Below are 24,221 nucleotides of genomic sequence, written 5' to 3'. Positions count from 1 at the left end.
GGCCTGAGTGTTCTTTTAGCAAAAATGGTAAAGCATTGCGCTAGCAATGCCAAGTTTGTGGGTTCAATTCACAGGGAACATTGTAAGTCACTTTGGATAAAAGTGTTTGCAAAATTGCATAATGTAAAGGCAATCAGAAAACAGCAGCAAATATAATAATAATTCATCCTTGCTTTTATTTAATTTTTTCCAAGAGCCACAGAGTGCGTGTTTGTTTTCCTTAACAGATGCAAAGCAAACCCAAAATGTGTTAGTACTGCTTGGCATCGGTGTTGAGCTGCAGTATCCAGTCAACGCTACACAAGTGAACTGGAATCCAACGTCTTACCTTAAGGAAAAATCATTCATACAAGTCCAAAATTTAATTTCAAAACAAAAAGCATATATGATCAATGCAAAAACATCACTAACATAATCTTAATTAAAGGCATTTTTTCAAGATAATTTTTCTCTTCTCCATAATTATCAAACCAAGCTGAGCCCTAATGATCACCATACATAGACTAAATGAAAAAAATAACACTTGCTTCAGGTTGGCCACACTCCATTTCATGTTCTGCATATTTTGACATTAATAAATGAGTTCAAAGCAGCAGTAAAACATGTGATGTAGAGGAAACCTGTGCTGGCAGATATTCCACTCTTTTGTTCAATCCAAACCAAACTAGAAACTTTCTCTGCAGCTTTCAATGGGCCATGGTCTAGCAGATGAGCAAATTAGAAACAAAACAAATCACATATTTATTGCATACTTAGTTGATTAAAAGTTTGTTGATGAGTTCATGTGGATGGATCAACAGTTCATGTATAAATTTGATTCCTATGAATCTAACAAAAGTTGTGCACGCTACTCTTTCCAGCTCTCGCTTTTTTTGTATGTCCAAATTTATCTGGGTGCTTTTTTGTATTCGTTAGGATCTGCATCGAGGGCCAGTCTTTAAGTGCTGTGAGGTTGGTTTACTTGGAGTTGTAGGTGGCCACACGTTGGTTGAGGGGGTTTTCAGGGGACTTTGTCCACTCTTTCTTGAGCTGCTGTTTTAGCTGAGAGAGACGCATATTGGGGTTCTCCATTTTAAGGCGTGGCATGTTTGCTTCCTCGAATGCAGCAAAGGCGGCTTTCATACGTCGCTCAGGGTGCCGGTCCAGGTCCTCCTTAGTGCTGAAGAAAATAAAAAAAAAAACTGAAGGATGAACCAATCGTAATACAACATCTAGCTAACAGGTGACGTGTGTAACTTCTGTGCTAATTTCTGACTGTTTTCAAACAGGTTTCACGAACACTCCACCTGCCTGCCAGTGGTCAGGTAAACATACAGTCCCGCCCAAAACTCATGCCAATGTTTGAGCCAATGTCATGCCGATTTGGATGCTCAAACAAACAGCGCAATGTTATGATAGTGCCACAGTGTTTACCAACCTTCCAATGGCTTACTTATAGTTGTCTTTGCATTAAGCTGGGATAACAGGAAAATGTTTTATGGAAAAATGACACACCACCTTTAAGTTCAAATCTAAAACCTGCTATAGAGAACGAAAGGACAATAATTGATTTATTCGTTGAATGATTGATTAAATTCAGCTCTAATTGTAAAGTGAATCCTCAAGAGAGCAGGATACCTGAGAACTGCAATGGCATCCTCAATGGTCCGGGCCTCCACTGTGCCTTCTTCCAGAACTATCCGATTGACATTCTCCTCAAGTGGCATCTCCAAGTGGCTTTGCTCTGTAGGATTTTAAAGTATTCAGGAAAAAGATAAGGAGATTGAAAAAGGTCTATCACACAAGTTCAAACATTCACTGTGAAAAGATGTAAAACTATTCACTCCTTTCACACCAAGTGTAAAAAGAATTACTGCTACAAAGCCACATTTTTTGTTTTTTTGGACCAATAAGATATTATGGCTTTTGTGTCATGTGGCTTTCATTCAGGTGTGCAAACTTTTCTCGCAACAAACTTTGTGTGAATAGTTTTGGTGCCAATTTTCACCTGCAATTCACATTGCTTTGTTGCACTACCTTTAGTATGAATAGGCCTTGACTCTTCAGTATTTCCATTAACAACTGAAGGGATAGTGTGTAGATACAAACAGAACAGACAGAAAATAAAATAAATAGAGGCTTTCTATTAACTCAGTTACAGACTGTCACTGTCATTATGTCTTCAGTTGCTGTGACCCCAATTGAAGATGTGAATTGGCAAAGTGCCTCACCTTTTTCCTTGGTTTCATTCACATTTTGTACGCTGTGTAGGTTCTCCTCAATCTGGGCACGGGTCACTTTACTGGGGGCTTCTTTTGTCTGTTTACCCTTTATCTGGGAATCTTCTTCCTCCAAGAGCCTCTGCTTTTCTTTCTTCCTCTCCAGAGCCTCCAAACGCTTCCTCTCTTTATCATCCTGTATACACACACTCTTTTAAATTACAACTGGACTGATGTTATCAAGAGAACCTGATGACCATTAAGCAAATGTAAGTGTAAACTGCCGAGCAGAGTAAAGAAATTAGAGATGCCCGTTTAGAGTCACTCTATGTCAGCTCGGTGGGTAAGTAATGATTACTAGGATGAGACATGGCCTTAAGTTAACTGTCCACATCCTAACCGCCCAGCAACCTTCCTGTTGATAACATCCGCAGAAATAGTGGCACAATAGTAAGGAGATACACATAATGAGATGACACCTTCAGATGTTGAGCAGCTGAAATGTCATTCGAGTGACACAGATAAACAGTACGGCAGGCCACGCTTAAGAGCAAACCAAATTACACTCTTCTCTCTTGACATTCTCGCATATCTACAATATATCAAATATTTCACAGAAATACTTTGTCTATGAATTAAAGCAAAAAGCTCAAAGTTAAGCTCAATCGTCAGCATTTGTGACATAATATTGATAAGCACAAAAATTTATTTAGACTTGTCCCTCCTTTACTTTAAAAAAGGTCAAATCTGTGTTTCAGTGAGGCACTTACTATGGAAGTGAATGGGGGACAATTTCTGAATGTTAAAATACTAACTTTTTCAAAAGTATAGCCACAAGACATAAACAATATGTGTGTAAACATGATTTTAGTGTGAAAAAATCACTAACCTTTTCTGTGTAAAGTTAGTCAATTTTACAACTTTGTTGCCATGGCGATGTGATGTCAACAAACCCTAAAACCCTACAATGACTGTAAAAATTATGATTTAAACAACTTTACAGCTCAAATAATACACGAGTTTTAACAGAAGAATTTATGTGTACTTTTATAAAATCATAGGTTTCACATTTCTGGCTTTAAACCCTCCAAAAATTGGCCTCATTCACTTCCACTGTAAGTGCCTCATTGTAACATCGATTTTTGCTTTTTTGAAGAAAAGGTAACTGCAAGAACTGCGGGTCATCTGGTAATCAACACTGGGTGAACTATTCCTTTAAGTAATTGTGAAAGTGTCATTTACAGAATTTTGTGGCCGAGCATTAACCAATCACAGACATATCAGTTTCTAGCTTTCTGCGAATGATCATTTTTCATGCCAATGTGAAGTTGCCCGTTTTGGCTTGATTCAACTTAATTTACGAACTCAGTTCTCAGCTTGTTTTGGATGTGTAGCCAACATAAAGAATATGACATGCAGATGCCCCACACCAAAGGTGTATTTAAGTAAATTCTATTAATTGAAATGAATCTCAATTACAACAACAGAGGAAATAACTATGATTTTTGTCTCAATCATGTAGTGTCCCAGACAATAGCTGATCTTTTTTATAATTGAGAAGGGAAGATAAATCAGTGTGTTTGTAGAGCAGGTGAGTTCACCTGGACGCAAACAGTGGCCCAGTGACATGGGTTATAATTAGCAGAATGGCTGCAGTAGAATAACACTGGCATGGGTCTGATAGGCCAGATCAGATGGCAGCGATGAGAGGAAACAGGAGGAAAAGAACAGGATGTGAGGAGTTTCTTACCAGCTGCACTTAACCAAGAAGACTGGCACATCATGCCAACACTGCTGACGCTCAGTAAATATGCCAACACTGGCTCAATAATGTATGAAACAGAGGCAAGAGAGAGAAGGCAGGGAGACAAACAACCTTTCAAATATTCAGACTGCCAAAATAACTTCTAATAATAAAAATGCTGAATTCATAGCCTAACCAAATATCAAAATAGGTAGACAATTTTACCTACGTTTTACCTGAGTTATTACTAGAATATAAGTATGCGAATATAACCATTCTGGCAAAAGATAGGCTCTTCATCAGTTAGTGCCTAATAAAATTTGCTAAAATAATTACAGAACTGGATCAGTTCAGTGCAGTACAGCTTCAATGGACAAATGTGGCTGTGTTAAGGTTTGGCCTGTGTTAAAGCAAGACACAGGTAAAATATTTGACAATGACTGTATTTACATGCAAGATCATCCATGATTATACTAAAAAAGCTGACAACATGTAAGGTTATGTCAACACCTTAAACTCTGTTCTTTAATTGGGAAATGTCAGTTAAAGCAAAACCACATCGAAACCCTACGAATTTTCCCCTCACCCTTAATTCACTTTTTATCAGAGTTTTGTTCAGTTTATTAAATGCGTGCATGTCCAATTATATTTTGCCGTTGATTTTGCATTATAATAAATGTTTTGATCGTTATCAGCTTATTGTTGTGCTTTTAATCGCCCTCAATGTTTACATTTACTTTGCATATATGGTATATACTTAACAACACCACAGTTTAATACAGCTAACATGGAATTATTTTTATGTCGACCAGTTGCAAGAATGTAGACACCGAACATGGCATGAAAAAAATTCAAACTAACAGCTATTAGGCATAATAATAACCAATCACTGCATAACAATCACAACGTGCCCATGGACCTCAAGGAAATTCAAAGTTCCCAACAGACTCATTAGTGACAGATAACACTCATCAATACTTATGTTTGATAGAGGAGATCAGAACTTGCATGATGGTGTTACTTCAACCCAGTCTGCTTTCTTTTGTTTGTGGGGACCTCATTTCCTGAGCAACCCTAAACCTGACTCACAATGTATTAATCTCTATTGTGTGCTGCTCAGACTCACGTGTCTGCAGCTTTAGTGAGGTAGACAGCTGTGCCATTTAGATACAAGATTAGCAGCCAACTGCAGAGGGTTGTTAGACAACATAACATGTAGAAAACATTGGTGCGCTGGCACTTCTGATTATTAATTAATCCTGTATTTTTCAATAGAATTTAAAACATTTCCATATCAATAAGTAACAATGTGACTATCATATACTGTAGAATGGAGCAACAGTATAGAGCTACAGTTGAAGATCTTTACTGCCACCTAGTGTTCAGTACAATACTGGTTTGCACACAAGGCACTGCTGTTCATAGAATTTACTGCATGTAATAGAATTGTGTGATATACCATATAAAGACAGGCTTGCTGTTTTTTGTTTTTGTTTTTTTTTTAGTTCTTTTGACCCTAATAGCACAATGACAAAATTTATTTAAAGGAATAGTTCACCCACAAATGAAAATTCTCTCATTATTTACTCACTCTCAGGCCATCCCAGATATGTATGACTCTCTTTCTTCTGCAGGACACAAACAAAGATTTTTGGAAGAATATCTCAGCTCTGTAGGTCCATACAATGCAAGTGAATGGTGACCAGAACTTTGAAGTTTCAAAATGCACATAAAAGCAGCATAAAAGTAATCCATACTACTCCAGTCGTTTAATCCATGTCTTTTGAAGTGATATAATAGGTGTGGGTGAGAAAAAGATCAATATTTCAGTACTTTTTTTTTTTTTTTTTTACTAAAAGTCTCCACTTTCACTTTCACTTCCACATTCTTTTTTTTTCTTTTTTTTTTTTTGGAGATATGCAGGCTTCGTGTATATTGCCACCTACTGGTCAGGGCCGGCCAAAGGTGGAGATTTATAGTAAAAAAAAAAAAAAAAGGGCTTAAATATTTATCTGTTTCACACCCACACCTATAAGATTTAACCAGTGGAGTCTTATGGATTACTTCTATGCTGCCTTTATATGCTTTTTGGAGCTTCAAAGTTCTGGCCACCATTCACTTGCAGTGTTTGGATCTACAGAGCTAAAATCTTCATTTGTAAATCATGAGAGAATTGTAATTTTTGGATGAACTAAAATTTTTGGTTAACCAAGGAAGGAGTCGTACCCTCCTCTGCTCTTTCTTCATGACATGTTTGTCGTTATCTTCCCAGAGTGCGTCCTCGAGCTCCTTCTGTTTGCGAGCATCAGCAACGGCTTTGGCCTCAGCCTTACGGGCCCTTGCGGTGGCCGATTTGGAGTTCTCACCCTGGAATTTCTTCGGCATTCCTGGGACTTCCCTGCAGATGTAGAGATGATGACTAGCTTAAAAAAGGCAGAACAGTCAGGATTCACACTTTTGAACACTGAAATTGCATGACTTTCCCACTTCCAGTCATCGTAATTACTTAAATCAATCCATAGATATTGCTAGGTGAAATTTCATTTGTGTGTCAGGTATCAATCTTCAGAAGTAGGCTAATAAATGTAAAAACTAATATATTGTATGGTGTACTAATGTCTCTAACGAAACAAAAACAAGAGGGATTTAACATAAAGATAATTTTTTCTATTAATTAATTATTTGTCTCTCAGAGGAAACTGCAGTGTTTACATGCATTCTGATCTGTCATTTTTTAAATATCGGCCAGGTGGATCTGTACAAATTTTGCGTATCTTCTGAGACTACAGTAGCATACAAAGTGTTACCAAAAATAAATGTGACAACATATTCAATAGTGAAAATCTTTTGGGCGGGATTTAGAAGGCCATTGTTCCCACACTATTTATATAATTTGGTATTAACAGAAAGCACTGAGTTACTGGAGAGAGTTAAACCACAAATATTTCGATTACAGTGCCTCTAAATCAGAAGATGATAATTGAAAGTAATTTTTTAACTAGACAGAAACCAAAAGCAAAGAGAAAAAAAAAAAAAAAAACAGGGTGTGATATCTTTCAAATGTAAATTGAGTCTTTTTTTTTTTTTTACACTGTGGTCACTGTCAAAAAGCATACCAATTTACCTGAATTCATTCAAGAGGTGTTTATATACATACATACATATATTCACTCACATACACATATACTGTACGCTCCATACACCTGTTTTTCTTGTTTCTGACAGAATATATGTATATCATCTGCTACTGACATATCTCATTGCTAGTAAGATGTTAAATAATTGTCTAATTAAAAATGCGATTTCTCTAAATTGTTTTAAATGTCGTATAGGGTTAATTACAGAACTTTAGAAACATTTTAATTGTAAATGTTCTGCTTACAAAGCAGCTAGTTAGCATGTTTGCTAATCACTCTGGTTAAACTCAGCTACAGTGTTATGTAGAAGCTCGTATCAGTTACTCCCATTTGAACAATGAAGGCAGAACCAGAGACCGCTGTCCCAAGCATCTTATTTTATTTGTTGAGCTCATTTTTCGGCTCATAATTTAATATTTTCATATAACAGCAGCACCAACCTTTTCCTGCGCCAACCTCCTGGGTACTATTCGCTCTTCTTCTCAAGCAGCTGCAAGACGGATGAAGCGGTTCATTTAGCGCCACCTACAGGCTCGGCAGACACCTCACTAACCTACACATGCAAAACTGTACATTGCAGGGGCGTAGATTCCGGGGGGGATGGGGGCGGGTACAGGCAAGTACCCCCCCCCCCCAATGGAAAAATGTAAATTCTTCACACTGTAACCCCCGCCAATGTTCACCCCTCGTACATTGCATCAGATTTTGGATCATCAGATTCTTTTTTCTACTCTGTGTCAGATTTTGTGACCCAGATGTCACACCTGTTTTAATAACAAGCTCCCCTTCATTTTCATAACTTTTCTTTTGATCATATCTGCAAAAATTCATCAAATGTTGGAGACGTACAGATATGTGGTGCAGTAAATCGCACCCCGGCATGTTAAAGAGATGATTCGGGTGTCTGGATCACAGTGATGCTGTCCCGGCTCCGTGTCAGTCAGATCACGGTGGACTTCTGCCTCCTCCACTGTAGAGCGCTCAGAACCAGCCCGCAAAATCAGAATAGCAAAGAATCAGCCATGAGTTTGTTGGTGCGTTTGCGGCGTTGCCTGATCTGCATAATTCCTTTAGTGAATCTGGCGTTAAACCAGTACGCTCAGATAACCGGCAAATTCATTCCCACTCAACCCTGGTTTCAGTTTCATGTGAAGCATGCCCACTGATAAATACGGTCACGCTGTGCATATGGATATTTACATATCGCAATATACACGATATAGGACAATCTCTGTCAATTGACACTTTATATCGTCGCCACGACATATCGTCTTATCGCCCAGCCCTAAATAATGATAATAATAATAATAATAATAATAATAATAATACATTTATTTTATATAGCGCCTTTCTTCAAACTCAAGGTCGCTTTACAGGATGAGAGTAAAAAAATGTTTTCAAAATTTAAGAGTCAGAGAGGCATGGGTAAAAGAGATATGTTTTGAGATTGATTTTGAAATCACGTATGGAGGTGTGATCATGGAGAGATTGAGGGATAGAGTTCCAAAGTAAAGGGGCAAGTGTGCAAAAAGCCCTACCACCTAGTGAGGTCAGCTTGCAACGTGGAATGAATAATAGGCCCAAATCAGATGACCTGAGTGAGCGTAGTGGGGTATAGTGGCGTACGAGGTCAGTGATGTATGAGGGGGCAAGACCATGTAAAGCTTTGAATGCTGTAAGGAGAATTTTGTATTGGATACGACAGGAGACAGGTAGCCAGTGTAGCCAACAAAGTATGGGAGTGATGTGAGAGGATTTCTTTGAGTAGGTGAGAACCCTAGCTGCTGAATTCTGGATGTACTGCAATTTGTTTATTGTTTTAGTTGGGAGGCCAGAAAAGAGGGTATTACAATAGTCAAGTCTAGAATTAATAAAGGCGTGAACAAGAGTTTCTGCATCTTTGGTGTTAAGAATGGGGCGGAGTCGCGCAATGTTATGTAGATGATAGAAAGCAGTTTTTGCGAGAGAGGAGATGTGAGCGTGGAAAGAGAGTGTGGGGTCAATGATAATGCCAAGATTACAAACAATAGCAGAGGGTCTGACCAGGACACCATTAATATCAACCAACTGATCAGGGAGACGTGATAAAACACTTGGAGACCCAACTATCAGTACGTCAGTTTTATCAGTGTTGAGTTTTAGAAAGTTACTGATCATCCATGAGTTGATGCCTTTAATACATTCAGAGAGGGAACTTCTGGGGAATGGGACAGTGTGCTTAGATCTGATATAAAGTTGAGTGTCATCAGCATAGCAGTGAAAGTGAATTAACCATGATGGCGAATAATGTGACTTAGAGGAAGCATATAGGTGATGAAAGACCAAGTACAGAACCCTGGGGGATACCTTGAGAAACAGGAACAGAATTTGATTTATACTGACAAATAGAAATGTAGTGTTGGCGGCCAGAGAGGTAAGAGATGAACCAGGACAGAGCAGTGCCTGAGATCCCAATTGCAGAGAGCCTAGCAATGAGTATGCTATGAAAGATGTGTCAAAAGCAGAACTGATGTCTAAAAGGACCAGGAAAGTGATGGCTCCAGAGTCCGCAGCCATCAGTAGATCGTTAACAACTTTGATGTGTGACAGCCGCAGTTTTCAGTTCTTGAGGGACAAAGCCTGTACTAAATATCCTGTTGATAAGGTGGGAAATAGGCACTGAGATAACAGGCAGACATTGTTTAAGCAAGACAGTGGGTGCAGGATCAAGCTGGCAGGAAGTAATATTCAAATTGCAAATTAACTCAGAAACTGTAGATGGGGTGGTGGTGGCGAAATCAGTAAAAATGCCAACCTGGTGGTTTGTGAGAAAATCCTGAAGTGGATCAGGAGGAACTGTAGAAGGGAAAAGTTTGTAAATAGAGTTGATTTTATTCTGAAAGGAGTGAAGAAATGACTGACAGAGTTCAGTAGAGGCTGAAATAAGGGGTGGAGGTGGGTTAATGAGTTTATTGACAGTAGAAAAAAGTGTTTTAAGTCTAGAAGATGCGTTATTGATAATGGACGAAAAGTAAGATGAGCGTGCATCATTTAGTGCTGATTTGTATGCCTGTATATGGTCATTATAGGCGGTTAGGTGAACAGATAGACCAGTTTCCTGTAGCTTTAAGAGCACGTAATTCATGAGTGTACCAGGGAGATGAGTGAGTGGAGGGCATACGTCTAATTTTAAGAGGGGCATGAAAATCAAGGGCATTTGAGATTGTTTTGTTGTATTTAGTGAGTATGTCAGTTGGACAGGAAAGTTGCATGACATCTGTATGAAAGATGTTTGAAGTGATGCAGAGAAGGTTAATGGAAGTATAATTGCAAAAGGTAACCAAGGTTTTTTGAGCAAACCTGGGAAATGGAGTGTCACAGCTCTCAGTTCTATGAACAGATGATCGGACAGTCCAATGTGACTTTTAAAAGTAATTGCCTTGAGAGATCACTGGAGTTAAAAAGCATGACTTGCCCTGTTCTCGCCCTATATGTGACAATAATATCATTTAAATATCCACTTGATCATAATATTGAATTTAATACCAGAAGTCAGAGCATTGCAGAATGTTACATAATATTCAAAACTTAGTAAACAGACAATCATTCACTGCATATCAATCACAGAACATGCCAAAGGTGCTCATCCAAATCAAACTTCCCAACAGACTCCATTAGTGACAGCTAACACTTATTATTAAATGGCATGATTGATAGACGATATATCAGAACTTGCATGATGGTTTTATATCAACCCAATAGGCTTTAGCTTTGGCTTTGTGTGTGGTAACCTCACTTCCAGAGTGACCCTAAACCCGACTCATAATGTATGAATCTATTGTGTGCTACTCAGACTCACATGTCTGCAGCTTTAGTGCGGAAGACAGCTGTGTCATTTAGATACAAAATTAGCAGCCAACTGAGGACTGTTAGACATTATGTGGTGGCACATCTGATTATTAATTAATCTGGAAATAATTGGGAAATTTTACAGTATATATATATATATATATATATATATATATATATATATATATATATATATATATATATATATATATATTTTACATTTATTCATTTGGCAGACTTACAAATGAGGAATACATTATCAGTCAATCAACTTAAGGAGACAGTGGTACAAAAAGTGCTGTATTACAAAGTTTCACTAGCATCAGAATAATAGTATTCAAGTAAAGTGCAACAAGAATTATTTTTTATTTTTTTTTAAGCGAATAGTTAAATGCTCATGGAAAAGATGTGTTTTTAGCCATTTTTTGAAGACAGAAAGTGAGTCAGCTTCACAGATGGAGTTGGGAAGGTCATTCCACCAACGTGGTACGATGAAACTGAAAGTCCGGGAAAGTGTTTTGGTGCCTCTTTGTGTTGGTACAACAATATATAATGTACAATGTTTATTAACAGTTGAAGTCAGACGTTTACATACACTTAGGTTGAAGTCATTAAAACTGATTTTTTAACCACTCCACAGATTTAATATTAGCAAACTATAGTTTTGGCAAGTCGTTTAGGACATCTACTTTGTGCATGATGAGTAATTTTTCCAACAACTGTTTACAGACAGATTGTATCACTTTTAATTGACTATATAACAATTCCAGTGGGTCAGAAGTTTACATACACTAAGTTAACTGTGCCTTTAAGCAGCTTTTTTTTTTAGGCAATTAGCCTGTTAGCTTCTGATAGGCTAATTGGAGTGCGAAAAATAATCCCAACTGTGAAGCATGGGGGTGGCAGCATCATGTTGTGGGGGTGATTTGCTACAGGAGGGACTGGTGCACTTCACAAAATAAATGGCATCATGAGGAAGGAAAATTACGTGGATATATTGAAGCAACATCTCAAGACAGAAAGTCAGGAAGTTAAAGCTCGTCACAAATGGGTCTTCCATATGGACAATGACCCCAAGCATACCTCCAAATTTGTGGCAAAATGGCTTAAGGACAACAAAGTCAAGGTGTTGGAGTGGCCATCACAAAGCCCTGACCTCAATCCGACAGAAAATTTTGGGGCAGAACTGAAGAAGCATGTGCGAGCAAGGAGGCCTACAAACCTGACTCAGTTCTGTCTGGAGGAATGGGCCAAAATTCCAGCAAATTATTGTGAGAAGCTTGTGAAAGGCTACCCAAAACATTTGACCCAAGTTAAGCAATTTAAAGGCAATGCTACCAAATACTAACAAAGTGTATGTAAACTTCTGACCTGCTGGGAATGTGATGAAAGATATAAAAGCTGAAATAAATCATTCTCTCTACTATTAGTCGGACATTTTACATTCTTAAAATAAAGTAGTGATCCTAACTGACCTAAGACAGGGAATGTTTTCTGATTAAATGTCAGGAATTGTGAAAAACTTTTAAATGTATTTGGCTAAGGTGTATGTAAACTTCTGACTTCAACTATATATATGTGTATATATACACACACACACAGTACATCCGGAAAGTATTCTCAGCGCTTCACTTTTTCCACATTTTGTTATGTTACAGCATTATTCCAAAATGGATTAAATTCATTATTTTCCTCAAAATTCTACAAACAATACCCCATAATGACAACGTAAAAGTAGTTTGTTTGAAATCTTTGCAAATTTATAAAAAAAAACAAAAAAAAAAAAAACACATGTACATAAGTATTCACAGCCTTTGCTCAATACTTTGTTGAAGCACCGTTGGCACCAATTACAGCATCAAGTCTTTTTGAGTGTGATGCTACAAGCTTGGCACACCTATTTTTGGGCAGTTTCTCCCATTCTTCTTTGCAGTTCCTCTCAAGCTCCATCAGGTTGGATGGGGAGCGTCGGTGCACAGCCATTTTCAGATCTCTCCAGAGATGTTCAATCGGGTTCAAGTCTGGGCTCTGGCTGGGCCACTCAAGGACATTCACAGAGTTGTCCCGTAGCCACTCCTTTGTTATCTTGGCTGTGTGCCTAGGGTCGTTGTCCTGTTGGAAGATGAACCTTCGCCCCAGTCTGAGGTCCAGAGCGCTCTGGAGCAGGTTTTCATCAAGGATGTCTCTGTACATTGCTGCATTCATCTTTCCCTCTATCCTGACTAGTCTCCCAGTTCCTGCCGCTGAAAAACATCCCCACAGCATGATGCTGCCACCACCATGCATCACTGTAGGGATGGTATTGGCCAGGTGATGAGCGGTGCCTGGTTTCCTCCAGACATGACGCTTGCCATTCAGGCCAAAGAGTTCAATCTTTGTTTCTCATGGTCTGAGAGTCCTTCAGGTGCCTTTTGGCAAACTCCAGGCAGGCTGTCATGTGCCTTTACTGAGGAGTAGCTTCCATCTGGCCACTCTACCATATAGGCCTGACTGGTGGAGTGCTGCAGAGGTGGTTGTTCTTCTGGAAGGTTCTCCTCTCTCCACAGAGAAACGCTGGAGCTCTGTCAGAGTGACCATCGGGTTCTTGGTCACCTCCCTGACTAAGGCCCTTCTCCCCCGATCGCTCAGTTTGGCCGGGCGGCCAGCTCTAGGAAGAGTCCTGGTGGTTCCAAACTTCTTCCATTTACAGATGATGGAAGCCACTGTGCTCATTGGGACCTTCAATGCTGCAGAAATTTTTCTGTGCCCTTCCCCAGATCTGTGCCTCGATACAATCCTGTCTCGGAGGTCTACAAACAATTCCTTGGACTTCATGGCTTGGTTTGTGCTCTGTTAACTATGGGACCTTATATAGACAGGTGTGTGCCTTTCCAAATCATGTCCAATCAACTGAATTTACCACAGGTGGACTCCAATCAAGTTGTAGAAACATCTCAAGGATGATCAGTGGAAACAGGATGCACCTGAGCTCAATTTTGAGTGTCATGGCAAAGGCTGTGAATACTTATGTACATGTGATTTTTTCGTTTTTTATTTTTAATAAATTTGCAAAGATTTCAAACAAACTTCTTTTATGTTGTCATTATGGGGTATTGTTTGTAGAATTTTGAGGAAAATAATGAATTTAATCCATTTTGGAATAAGGCTGTAACATAACAAAATGTGGAAAAAGTGAAGCGCTGTGAATACTTTCCGGATGCACTGTGTGTGTGTGTATATATATATATATATATATATATATATATATATATATATATGATCAGCCACAACATTAAAACCACCTGCCTAATATTGTCTAGGTTCCCCTCGTGCCACCAAAAGAGCGCCAACCTGCATCTCGGAATAACATTCTGAGATGATATTCTTCTCATCACAATTGTACAAAGCGGTTATCTGAGTTACCAGTCTGGCCATTCTCTGTTGACCTCTCTCATCAACAAGGCATTTCCGTCCACAGAACTGCCCCTCACTGGATGTTTTTTTGTTTTTGGCACCATTCAGAGTAAATTCTAGAGACTTTTTTCCCCATTCTGATGGCTGATGTGAACATTAACTGAAGCTCCTGACCCGTATCTGCATGATTTTATGCACTGCACTGCTGCCACATGATTGGCTGATTAGATAATCGCATGGATGATTGTTGGTGCCAGACGAGCTGGTTTGAGTATTTCTGTAACATAATTAACAAAAAAAAGTTACACAGTTTTATATGAATGTGAAAAGTCAAAAGACTCCGCCTCTGCTAATATCAATCACAACATACTCCTCATACATATTAAACTAATTCATAATGTCCCTCCCCTCATACGGACTTCAATAATAAGAAATATCAGCCGAGAAAAGTAAATCCACCTCTACTTATTTTCCACCCTCATAGTTCAGTAAAAGTGACCGTGTCTTGAAGTGCATACTGTTCCTTTTCCTGTACGAGTTGATTTTGTGTTGGTCTTTGAAATTTGCTCTTTTCAAATAGTCATAAACTCATTCTACAGATTTTGTCCCCCATCACATTAAAGGTAAGTGTTTAAGTATTGAAACATCATGTAATACATAATTTTTTTGTTTATTTTATGTTGTACTCAATCAATTTATCGACTCTTACCTTAAATGACACTGTCCATTTCATGAGTCCTAATATTTGAAAATCAAGAGAACCATAACAGGGGTCCGATAAAGAATGTTTTGTGTTTTCAGGGTTTGTTATTTCAGCTGACAGCCTCTTGAGGAGAAGGACTCTACTCGTTCAGGCACTGGCAGATTTTAAACAGACAGCACTATGGCTTCAGACTCTGACAGACCAGGCTTCTGTTTGCTGGATTATGCTGTATTTGCTGCTATGCTGGGGGTATCGGTGGCCATCGGGCTGTTCCAGTCTCTGAGAAAGACCCCAGGTCGCTCTAATGTGGACAACTTCTTCACAGGGGGCAGGGGCTTCTCTGCTGTGCCTGTTGGACTTTCGCTCTGTGCCAGCTTTATGTCAGCTGTCCAGGTGCTTGGTGTGCCATCAGAGGCCTATTTGTATGGTTTTAAGTTCCTCTATATGTGCCTGGGACAATCGCTGAACTCACTAATCACTGCAGTTCTGTTTGTGCCAGTGTTCTATCGTCTCAAAATCACCAGCTCATGTCAGGTATGGATTTTGTCTCTTTCTCATTTGTATAAGTTGTATATTTAAATGCCTTGCAGTGACTGCCAATCTGTTAATGCACATAAATGCAGGTTACTTGAATTGCATGGATTTATTAGTCAGATATACCTGCACTTGCACAAAGAATGTCAGTAATGCAGTAATGTGAGAATGAGCAATGAAAATTTCTCTGTAGTGTGAAATAAAATTCCATGTGGGGTCTAAAGTTTGAGACCACATAGGAAATGTTTATATATAAATTTAATTATAATTATTATTATTATTATTATTTATTTAAACCTGAAAATAAACAATCCATGTTATCCCAGCATGATCTGAGAATGCTCCATCCTCAGATCATGCTGGGATAACATGGATCATCAGGTTTCACACAGACATGTGGTGTCCGTCCCAGCTTGAGTGCATACTACCATTAAAGCAAAAAGGGGACCAAAAAATTCCAAGAAAATCCTGAAAATCATTTAAAATGTTTAGATTCAAATTTTCACTCAAATTGTAATGCTGACAATATAATTTCTAATGAAAAATTGGTATTAGTAAACAATGCAAAACTGAAGCATTTTTGTTAATGGTCTTACTTAGGACCTTACTTTATATGAATGTGTGTGTAAACAGAGTTCTAATAAATGTTGCTTTCTTCTTTGTCAGTATTTAGGGATGAGGTTTGGCAGAGGAATGCAGCTCTTGGGGAGTTTGCAGTTCATCATAGCCACAGTAAGATAACTCATCACCATAACACTGAATACTATTAGAATATTACAAAAAAATGGTAATATATTAATATGTAGAAAGCCTTAAATGTCTTGCAATATTTCATTACATAAATGATATGTGGAAAAAAGCTTAATTATAGACTTCATTTTATATATAATTTGTGTTGATTTAGATAATGTTTTAATTTTAGATTTGCAAAGTGTCTTTATGGATACATAATTTTGAGGTTCATTTATTCACCAGTTATACACTTTTTGTCTTCCTGCAGCTTCTCTACACTGGTATAGTGATCTTTGCTCCTGCAGTCATCTTGAATCAGGGTTAGTAAATTAAATACATTTGCACAAGTCTTGTAAGGAGTGCACCATTTTCATTTATGACAAATCCAACAGTGTGGATAAAATGTGAGCAGCTGATGTTGAAAATTAAAGTTTGGTGCTTTTCCCGCTTTATCCAACTTTTTTTCCATTTCTCTTTTTATGAAAAAAGCCACAGGTCTAAATATGTGGGCATCTCTTTTCTCAACTGGACTCATTTGCACTTTCTACACGACACTGGTAGGACAGTGCTGTGAAATCTTGTCAGAAAAAATGCTGTTGTCCAAAACATCTTATAAAAATGTCTTTACTTTACTGATGCAATTATCTGTACAACCATTTAATGTCATATACCTCAGACATCTCATAACATTTGTGCCTACAGAGAAAGAAAGAGTGAAAGAATTTCAGTGCCAGTTTTGCTCAGTAATTTGAATGTATGATTATTAATCAGTAAAGCAGTTACATTGCTTAGTTAAATGTTTGTCTGTGAAAGTATAATGTTCTGTTTCTATTTTCCTTCAGGGTGGTATGAAAGCTGTAATTTGGACCGACGTGTTTCAGATTGTTGTAATGCTCGCTGGGTTCATTGCAATCTTCATTCAGGGCACCGTGCTGGTGGGAGGGCCGGCCAGGGTTTTGGAGATTGCCAACAATGGATCACGCATCAATTTTAATGAGTATGAAATGTTGAAATCTATCAAATTCTTCAAATGATTAAATGATTCTTTTGATGCATTGTTCCTAAGCTTTGTCCCTCCCTTTTTCTCTCTCTCTCTCTCTGTCTCACAGTTTTGGAATAGACCCTCAGAGGCGGTACTCATTCTGGAGTTTCACAGTGGGGGGCACTTTGGTGTGGTTATCAATGTACAGTGCCAATCAAGCTCAAGTACAGCGTTACATATCATGCAGGACAGAGAGACAAGCTCAACTGTGAGAGAATATATCACTATACCACCACAGTAAAATCTTCAGATATGGAGAGTTATAATATAATATAATTTTACAATTTTACAATCTAAAATTACTTCAATATTGTGCATTTAGTTTTGCTTGACTTATCGTAGTGTTTTTAACCAGGGCTCCAAGAAGATACTGAAAAGGGTCAGTTGAGTATTTAATAAAAAAAAATAAAAATAAAAAAAAAACTTTTTAAAATGTTCTTTAAAAATAAATAAATAAATAAACCTTTTGAATTAACATTTAATGTGCACTCAGTATTGGATTTGCTAATTGCTAAATGTTAAGCAGAAAGAAATAGTAATAGTAGAATAGTATTTTGAAAAAGTTGTTTACAGTGTTGTACACACATGAAATTAAGACTCTTGTCATATCAGCCATAGAATTAAGCTGCTTTATTTTATATATGATCATGTGACCAGCCAAATATTATTGCTTTCTCAATAATCTCCTGTTATTGAACATTTTCACTCGCGGAATAAATTAATATAATTAATTTTTATTTTGTTAATTTAATAAATCTGTTTTTGCATGTTCTTGCATCTACACCACTTGATGTCAGCAAATTTAAACATAAGTTTTACTAAATTAAAAATTATTTTTAGAATTATATAATATAATAATGTTTATTAATGATCTTAATGAAAGCTATTATAAAGTTTTATCATAAAAATCTAGCTCTTTTTGTTGGAGTTCCCTGGGTTGGCTTAGAGTCTGGGTGGGGGGTTCCTGAGTCTGTAAAAGTTGAAAACCCCTGGTTTGGATAAACCTATGACATTTTAAAAAGTAAAATCATTACATTTTAAAAATGTATACAATTTGTTTTAGTACATTATCAGTGTTTATTGGTGTTTGCCACTAACAAAAATACTAAAGTACCATAGTGTTCCCATGTTTCCTTTTTGTTTTTCTTTCTTTTTTCTTTTTTTTTTTTTTCGGAAATAGTACCATGGTAATACCACATTTTTGGGATATGTACTATGGCAATATCAATGCATTCTTTGAAGCACCTTGGAGTGCCATGTGAATACCATTTCTACATTAATATATTAATAATTTAGTACCATGGTATTAGGGTTGGATATCATGACTTACCATGACATCACCTCAGTACTTTTTTGAAAAGGCTAGAGAAGAATTCATACAGACTTCCTGCAATCACTAATACAGATCCATTAAGTGTCACTTTTGTGCTGCAGGGCTCTGCTGGTTAATCAGGTCGGTCTGTGTCTGATTGTGAGCAGTGCAGCCACCTGTGGCATTGTGATGTTTGCTTTGTACTCCACTTGTGACCCACTGAAGGCAGGCAGAATATCTGCACCTGATCAGGTGAATGGATAAATGCATAAATAGTATTTCTGATAAATACATGTTGTAGTATAGCTGCCCAATTACATAACAGATTTTGAACAAATGCACAGTACTAATTATGGACACTGTTTGTCTTTATTATCACAGTATATGCCGTACCTGGTCTTGGACATTTTCCGGAATCATCAAGGCTTCCCAGGTCTCTTTCTAGCCTGTGCCTACAGTGGAACTTTAAGGTGCTTGAAAACATCGGAACCTTCAGTGTGCTGATGAAAGCGTGGTGTAAACTAAATAAACCACACTAAAGTGACCATCCCTGCCTTTGTTTCCACAGCACTGTCTCCACCAGCATTAACGCCATGGCAGCTGTTACTATGGAGGATGTAATGAAGCCATGGATAATAAACATTTCACAGAGAAAACAGCTCTTGCTCTCCAAGGCATTATGTAGGGTCAAAACTACTTCTAATTCTTTCCTGTGGTGCAAGATGAGATGCTTTTTAGATAGATGACCTGGGTGTGATTTTGCTAGATTCACTCTTTTCAATATAAAGTTGGCTTTGTGTTTGTGTGGTCTTTCTGAAAGATAAACTTTCTCCTTTGGTTTTTAAGTGGGCTATTTTGTCCCCTGTTTTGCATGCTTTATTCTCCTCTCTACTTTTATGAGATGCTCACCCCCTGTTGATGAAAGCAGACTGAAACTCTATTATAGTTTCTAATCTCATCTGGCCACAAAATCTTTTCCTACAGCACAACTGGGTAAATAATATGCATTTTCAGTAAAGAACAGACAAGCTTTCACTTGGCTATTTTTGAGGCCAGTAATTACAGGTGTAGCTTCCATTTCCTGATAATTAAACCAACAGTGCTCAATTTTATATTAATAAAACATACTCAATTCAATAATAATAATAATAATAATAATAATACACATTAAGTTAATTAGATAAAGTTAAAAGATAAAGGTAAGAATAAATTAGGCACACACACACACACACAAAAGAAAAAGATAGCAAAGTAAAACAAATACAGTTTGTATATTATCAAAAGTCTACACAATTATCTTCAAGCCTTTCCTCTGGAACTTCACTTAATTTGTACCAATTTTGTTTTATTTATCTTTTTATTTGACTTTATCTTTACTTTTTAATGTATTTGTTTTTACCGCTGTCCTTCATTCATAAGCTGAATTGTGTTCAGTGGGAGTTTATCCAGAAAATTTGGTTATTTTAGGATTCACAGGTAGAAGCCAATTGAAAGGCAATTGCAACCTCAGGGTAATTCTTTTTCATTCTGAAACACAGGGATTTATTAATTGCATAAATAATATTTCAGCTTATTAATTTATTAGCCTATTTGGAAGATTTACTTTTATAAGAAATGTACATGTAATTGAACTGTGTAATCAAACCAAAATTTAAATAATAAAACTTAAAATATGTTGGTTTTATTAAATTATTTTAAAAAGATTACTCAATTCAATTATATATATATATATATATATATATATATCTTTAAACATTTTGTTTTATAAAAAAAAATCACATTAAAATAATAGTTTTTTTTATTATTCATTAATTGTTTTATGTATTTATTCATTCATTAATTCATGTATTCACTTAAATTTATAAACTTATAAAGTTGGATGTGTACTTTTGATACTTTTAAAACTAAGAGACCATTGATGTGATTCCACATGTATCTAATATTAAACTTACAATATTTAGATACATCAATACCCTGTGAAATCATTTAAATTTTTGTTTGTTTGCATGTGGAAAACAGCCCTATTGTACGGTCTTGGCTGCATTACAATGGCTGCCCTATCTTCTCTGCTTGACTGGGGAGTTCTTCAGGTACTGATAATAGCCAACTGAAATTACTGTGATTTCTAATACATTGTATTTCAGTGTGTGTGGCCGTGCTCTAATCATTGCTCTTTTTTTTACTCTGTAATACTGGCAGGCTTCGTTCACTGTCATGGGTGTGGTGAACGGTCCACTTTTGGGAGCATTTGTACTGGGCATGTTTGTTCCTGCTACAAATAAACCAGTAAGACTCTAAAAAAATAATTGACCATTTCTTCTGTCCATGCAGCAAAAAGAATAGTAGTATATTATTTCTCACAACAATTAGGGGGTGTTTTCCGGTGTGGCTGTGGGATTCTGCCTGTCTCTATGGCTTGCTGTTGGAAGCACAATTTATCCTCCAACACCACAAATCATGGGTGTTTTACCCACCAGTGCTGGTCACTGTCTAGCAACTAATGCAACAATCAACAACACTACAGCAGGGGTTGAATCATCTGTTTTGCCATCATCAATCCATGATTATGGGTGAGTGTCTAGGAGAAATTACCTTATATGTATAACATACCTGTGTAAATCCCATTTTATAACGACCATCATTGCTCAATATATCGCTACTTGATTACTTAAGGAATAGTTCACCCAAAAGTTTTATTCGGTAATTGTTCCTTTACACTCATGTTGTTCTAAATCCATTTGACTTTCTTTCTTCTGTGGAGCACAAAAGGAGAAATGTTAATGAATTTAATTGAATTGCTCATTCGTTTCCATGAGGTAACCATGAATGGGGACTGAGGCTTTAATTTTTATATGTTCCTCACATAAAGCTACTGTATGAATTCAGAAGACTTAGAAGAGAGCACACAATTCATATGGACAACTTTTATGATCCATTTATAGTGCTTTTGCATCCTTTTTGAAGTATGAAGCTCCCCACAATTAAAATGTCTCCTTCTGTGTTTCACAGAAGAAAGAAAATCATACGAGTTTGGAAAAGCATGAGATTAATTTATGACAGAATTTTCCTTTTTGGGTGAATAATTATTTTCAATTACTTGCTGTATGTTTCACACGAACAGTAGTGCATGGGTAAATTTTCTTGTACTTTATTTTTCCAAAAAAATTTCAACAGTCAATACGGCCTTCAAAATATCTATTCTATATCCTACCTCTACTTTGGAGCCCTGTCAACTAGTGCAGTTGTTCTGGTAGGTGTGCTGGTTAGCTACATAACAGGTGAGACAAACTCAGTCATTGTTAACACAATAACTAAAATGAATGAAAATGCAATGTTATGCAGCTCTTAACAGATGCTACTGCACTTTTTAAATTTATATTTATTGGATTACTACAGGACCTACCAAGAAGGATTCTATCAGTCCTGGTTTATTGCGATGGAATTTGGAACAGCAGACCTGCGATGAGTGCTGTCAGAATTTGGTAAGTATAATGGTTGCATTTTTAATTCTGGGTTAAATAAATGTGATTGGTTAATCTCATAATTATAGACAGAATAAAATCAAACTTTGAATTCTGTATTCTATGAACCACAGGATTTGTAAACATTTGTACATTTGTACGGTTTAGAAGCAGCCCATACGTTGATATTATACTGCATATATCACTATCTATAAAAATGTTCAAAAATCATGTGCTAGAACCACACTTTATGTACAAATACCTGAGATCACATTGACCTGAAACCATATTCTTGTCTCTACAGAATGAAGCTACGGCTCACAATCCTACTGAAATCCTTCTCAAGCCAAAATAACTTTTTACTAATGGTGATAAACAAGACGTTTTATTGAACAAAGGCGAAATTTAGACAGGTGCAGCCTTACTTTAAGTCAAAAGAGGTCAGTTTACCTGTAACAAACAAAATAGCCAAGAAATAAGATTAATTCAAAGCGCAGCAGCATATAGAATTCTGTAGCTGTGTACAATGAAATATTGGAATTTGACATTATTGGATTCTCTGGATTTAGATTGGATTTAGAAAGACAAACTATTTCACATCACATACATTCTGAACTGTAACTCAAATCAACAATGTCAAAGCCAGGCTGATTTGGTTATCTTTCATGTTGGCTGGCAGTGCTGAATGCCTTATCATCACCACCTGATTTTAAGGATCTTTGACCTATACATCAATAGTGCTTTCTTTTGTATTATGTAATTACGCACAATACACATCTGTTCATCGGACACCTGCAGCACACCTGTATGTCAGCTCACTTTCATTCCTAGCCAAGTCCAGAAAAGAATATTACAGACAGTTCATATTCACACACACTCAACTGATTTGAAATGGATGTTCTTTATTTGTGTAACTGAAAGGTTTTTATGGATACATATGACTGTAATGCTTTTCTGATATATCCAACACCTTTTTGAAAGTACACAACCAGTCAAAATTTAGACATGCCTACTCATTCTTTATTACTACTATTTTAGTAATTTTAGAATAATAATACAATCATCAAAACTATGACGTAACACAAATGGAAGTATAGGAAATATGTAGTGGCCAAAATAAAAAAAGAAAGAAAATCACAACTTCATGTCACATCTAGATGTGTTTTTGTTCATGTTTTGTGTTAATGTCTTTTATTTTGAAAAGTCATGCCATGTCATGTGATTCCCTGTTTCCATGTCAAGTCATGTGATCATCCTGTTTCCCTCCATGTTCATGTGTCTTGTTTTCATTGGTTTATTGCCTTGTTAATTCATTATCAGTTCTAGTTTGTCATTGGTTTAAGTTTATTAGTCTTGTTATCTTGTTTATAGTTTTGTCTCTTCATTGGTTGTCTTGTTACCTTTGTCCATGTATTTCTACCCTCATGTTTGCCATTGTCTCTTGTCATATTTTTTTTATGTAACATTGTTTTGGAAGTCAAGTCAAGTCATGTCAAGTTATGTCAAGTTTAGTTTGTTTTGTAGTCACGTTTTTGGAATTCACTCTTCATGTAAATAAACACTGCCCTTGGGTTCTTCACATCATCGTCTGCCTGTCATTGCTGCCAGCATCGTTACACTTCAAATAAAACCTTCAAAGTAGCCGCCCTTTGCCTAGATTGCAGTTCTGCACGCTCTGGGCATTCTCAACTTCATGAGGTATCCACCTGGGATCAGGGTCAGTAAGTAATAAGGGCTTGGTCAAAATACCACTGAAAGTGACAAATGTCCCTGAAATTAAAAATGTGGGAGCATAAAAGGGCCCCATTATAAATTATTTTCTGTTTCATTTGTAACACCTGATATATTTCTTAATATTGTATTCTAGGCCTTGATATACAAAATTATTGCATAAAACATAAGATTTAATTATCATAAAGAGAATTTAATAAATTGGTTAAGTAAATTAGTTTTTTATGATTAGAAAATGTATGCCCTCAAGAAGGTAAAAAATGCCCCTTATAATCAATTCCAGAGGAAAATATTGCCCTTTAATGAAAATTGAATTTCAGACACTGCATGGGATGCTCTTAAAACAGTATTAAAGAAGTTCCCGTGTATGCTGGCCACTTGTTGGTTGATTTTCCTTGCCTATCCG

The 24,221-nt window shown here is 36.9% G+C and overlaps 2 protein-coding genes across 3 annotated transcripts; one reads left to right on the top strand and one right to left on the bottom strand.

Annotated features, from left to right (window-relative positions):
* Positions 1-151: 151 nt before the first annotated feature.
* ccdc124 (coiled-coil domain containing 124) lies at positions 152-7,587 on the bottom strand. Of its 2 annotated transcripts, none has more exons than XM_051669595.1 (5): positions 7,520-7,587; positions 6,169-6,340; positions 2,211-2,394; positions 1,618-1,723; positions 152-1,159 (listed from the first exon to the last, which is right to left on the bottom strand). In XM_051669595.1, exons 2-5 carry the CDS (start codon positions 6,325-6,327, stop codon positions 958-960), a joined length of 651 nt encoding a protein of 216 aa, XP_051525555.1. In that variant the 5' UTR covers positions 6,328-6,340; positions 7,520-7,587; the 3' UTR covers positions 152-957. The 2 variants fall into 2 exon arrangements, with proteins under 2 accessions (XP_051525555.1, XP_051525554.1); XM_051669594.1 differs by having other exon boundaries at positions 6,169-6,365; positions 7,520-7,539.
* Positions 7,588-15,183: 7,596 nt separating this feature from the next.
* slc5a5 (solute carrier family 5 member 5) lies at positions 15,184-23,645 on the top strand. The gene is made up of 15 exons (XM_051669156.1): positions 15,184-15,537; positions 16,204-16,269; positions 16,538-16,589; positions 16,759-16,826; positions 17,112-17,266; positions 17,379-17,519; positions 18,746-18,875; positions 19,005-19,093; positions 19,192-19,304; positions 20,643-20,713; positions 20,823-20,909; positions 20,994-21,193; positions 21,798-21,901; positions 22,020-22,105; positions 22,389-23,645. The coding sequence occupies exons 1-15, from the start codon at positions 15,184-15,186 to the stop codon at positions 22,437-22,439; spliced, it is 1,767 nt and encodes a 588-aa protein (XP_051525116.1). The 3' UTR covers positions 22,440-23,645.
* The last annotated feature ends 576 nt before the right edge of the window (positions 23,646-24,221 follow it).

Source organism: Myxocyprinus asiaticus, chromosome 33 (genome assembly GCF_019703515.2).
Source record: "Myxocyprinus asiaticus isolate MX2 ecotype Aquarium Trade chromosome 33, UBuf_Myxa_2, whole genome shotgun sequence".
Lineage (NCBI taxonomy): Eukaryota > Metazoa > Chordata > Actinopteri > Cypriniformes > Catostomidae > Myxocyprinus > Myxocyprinus asiaticus.
The sequence above is the reverse complement of the archived record's forward strand: the minus strand, read 5'-3'. Positions and strand labels throughout refer to the sequence as shown.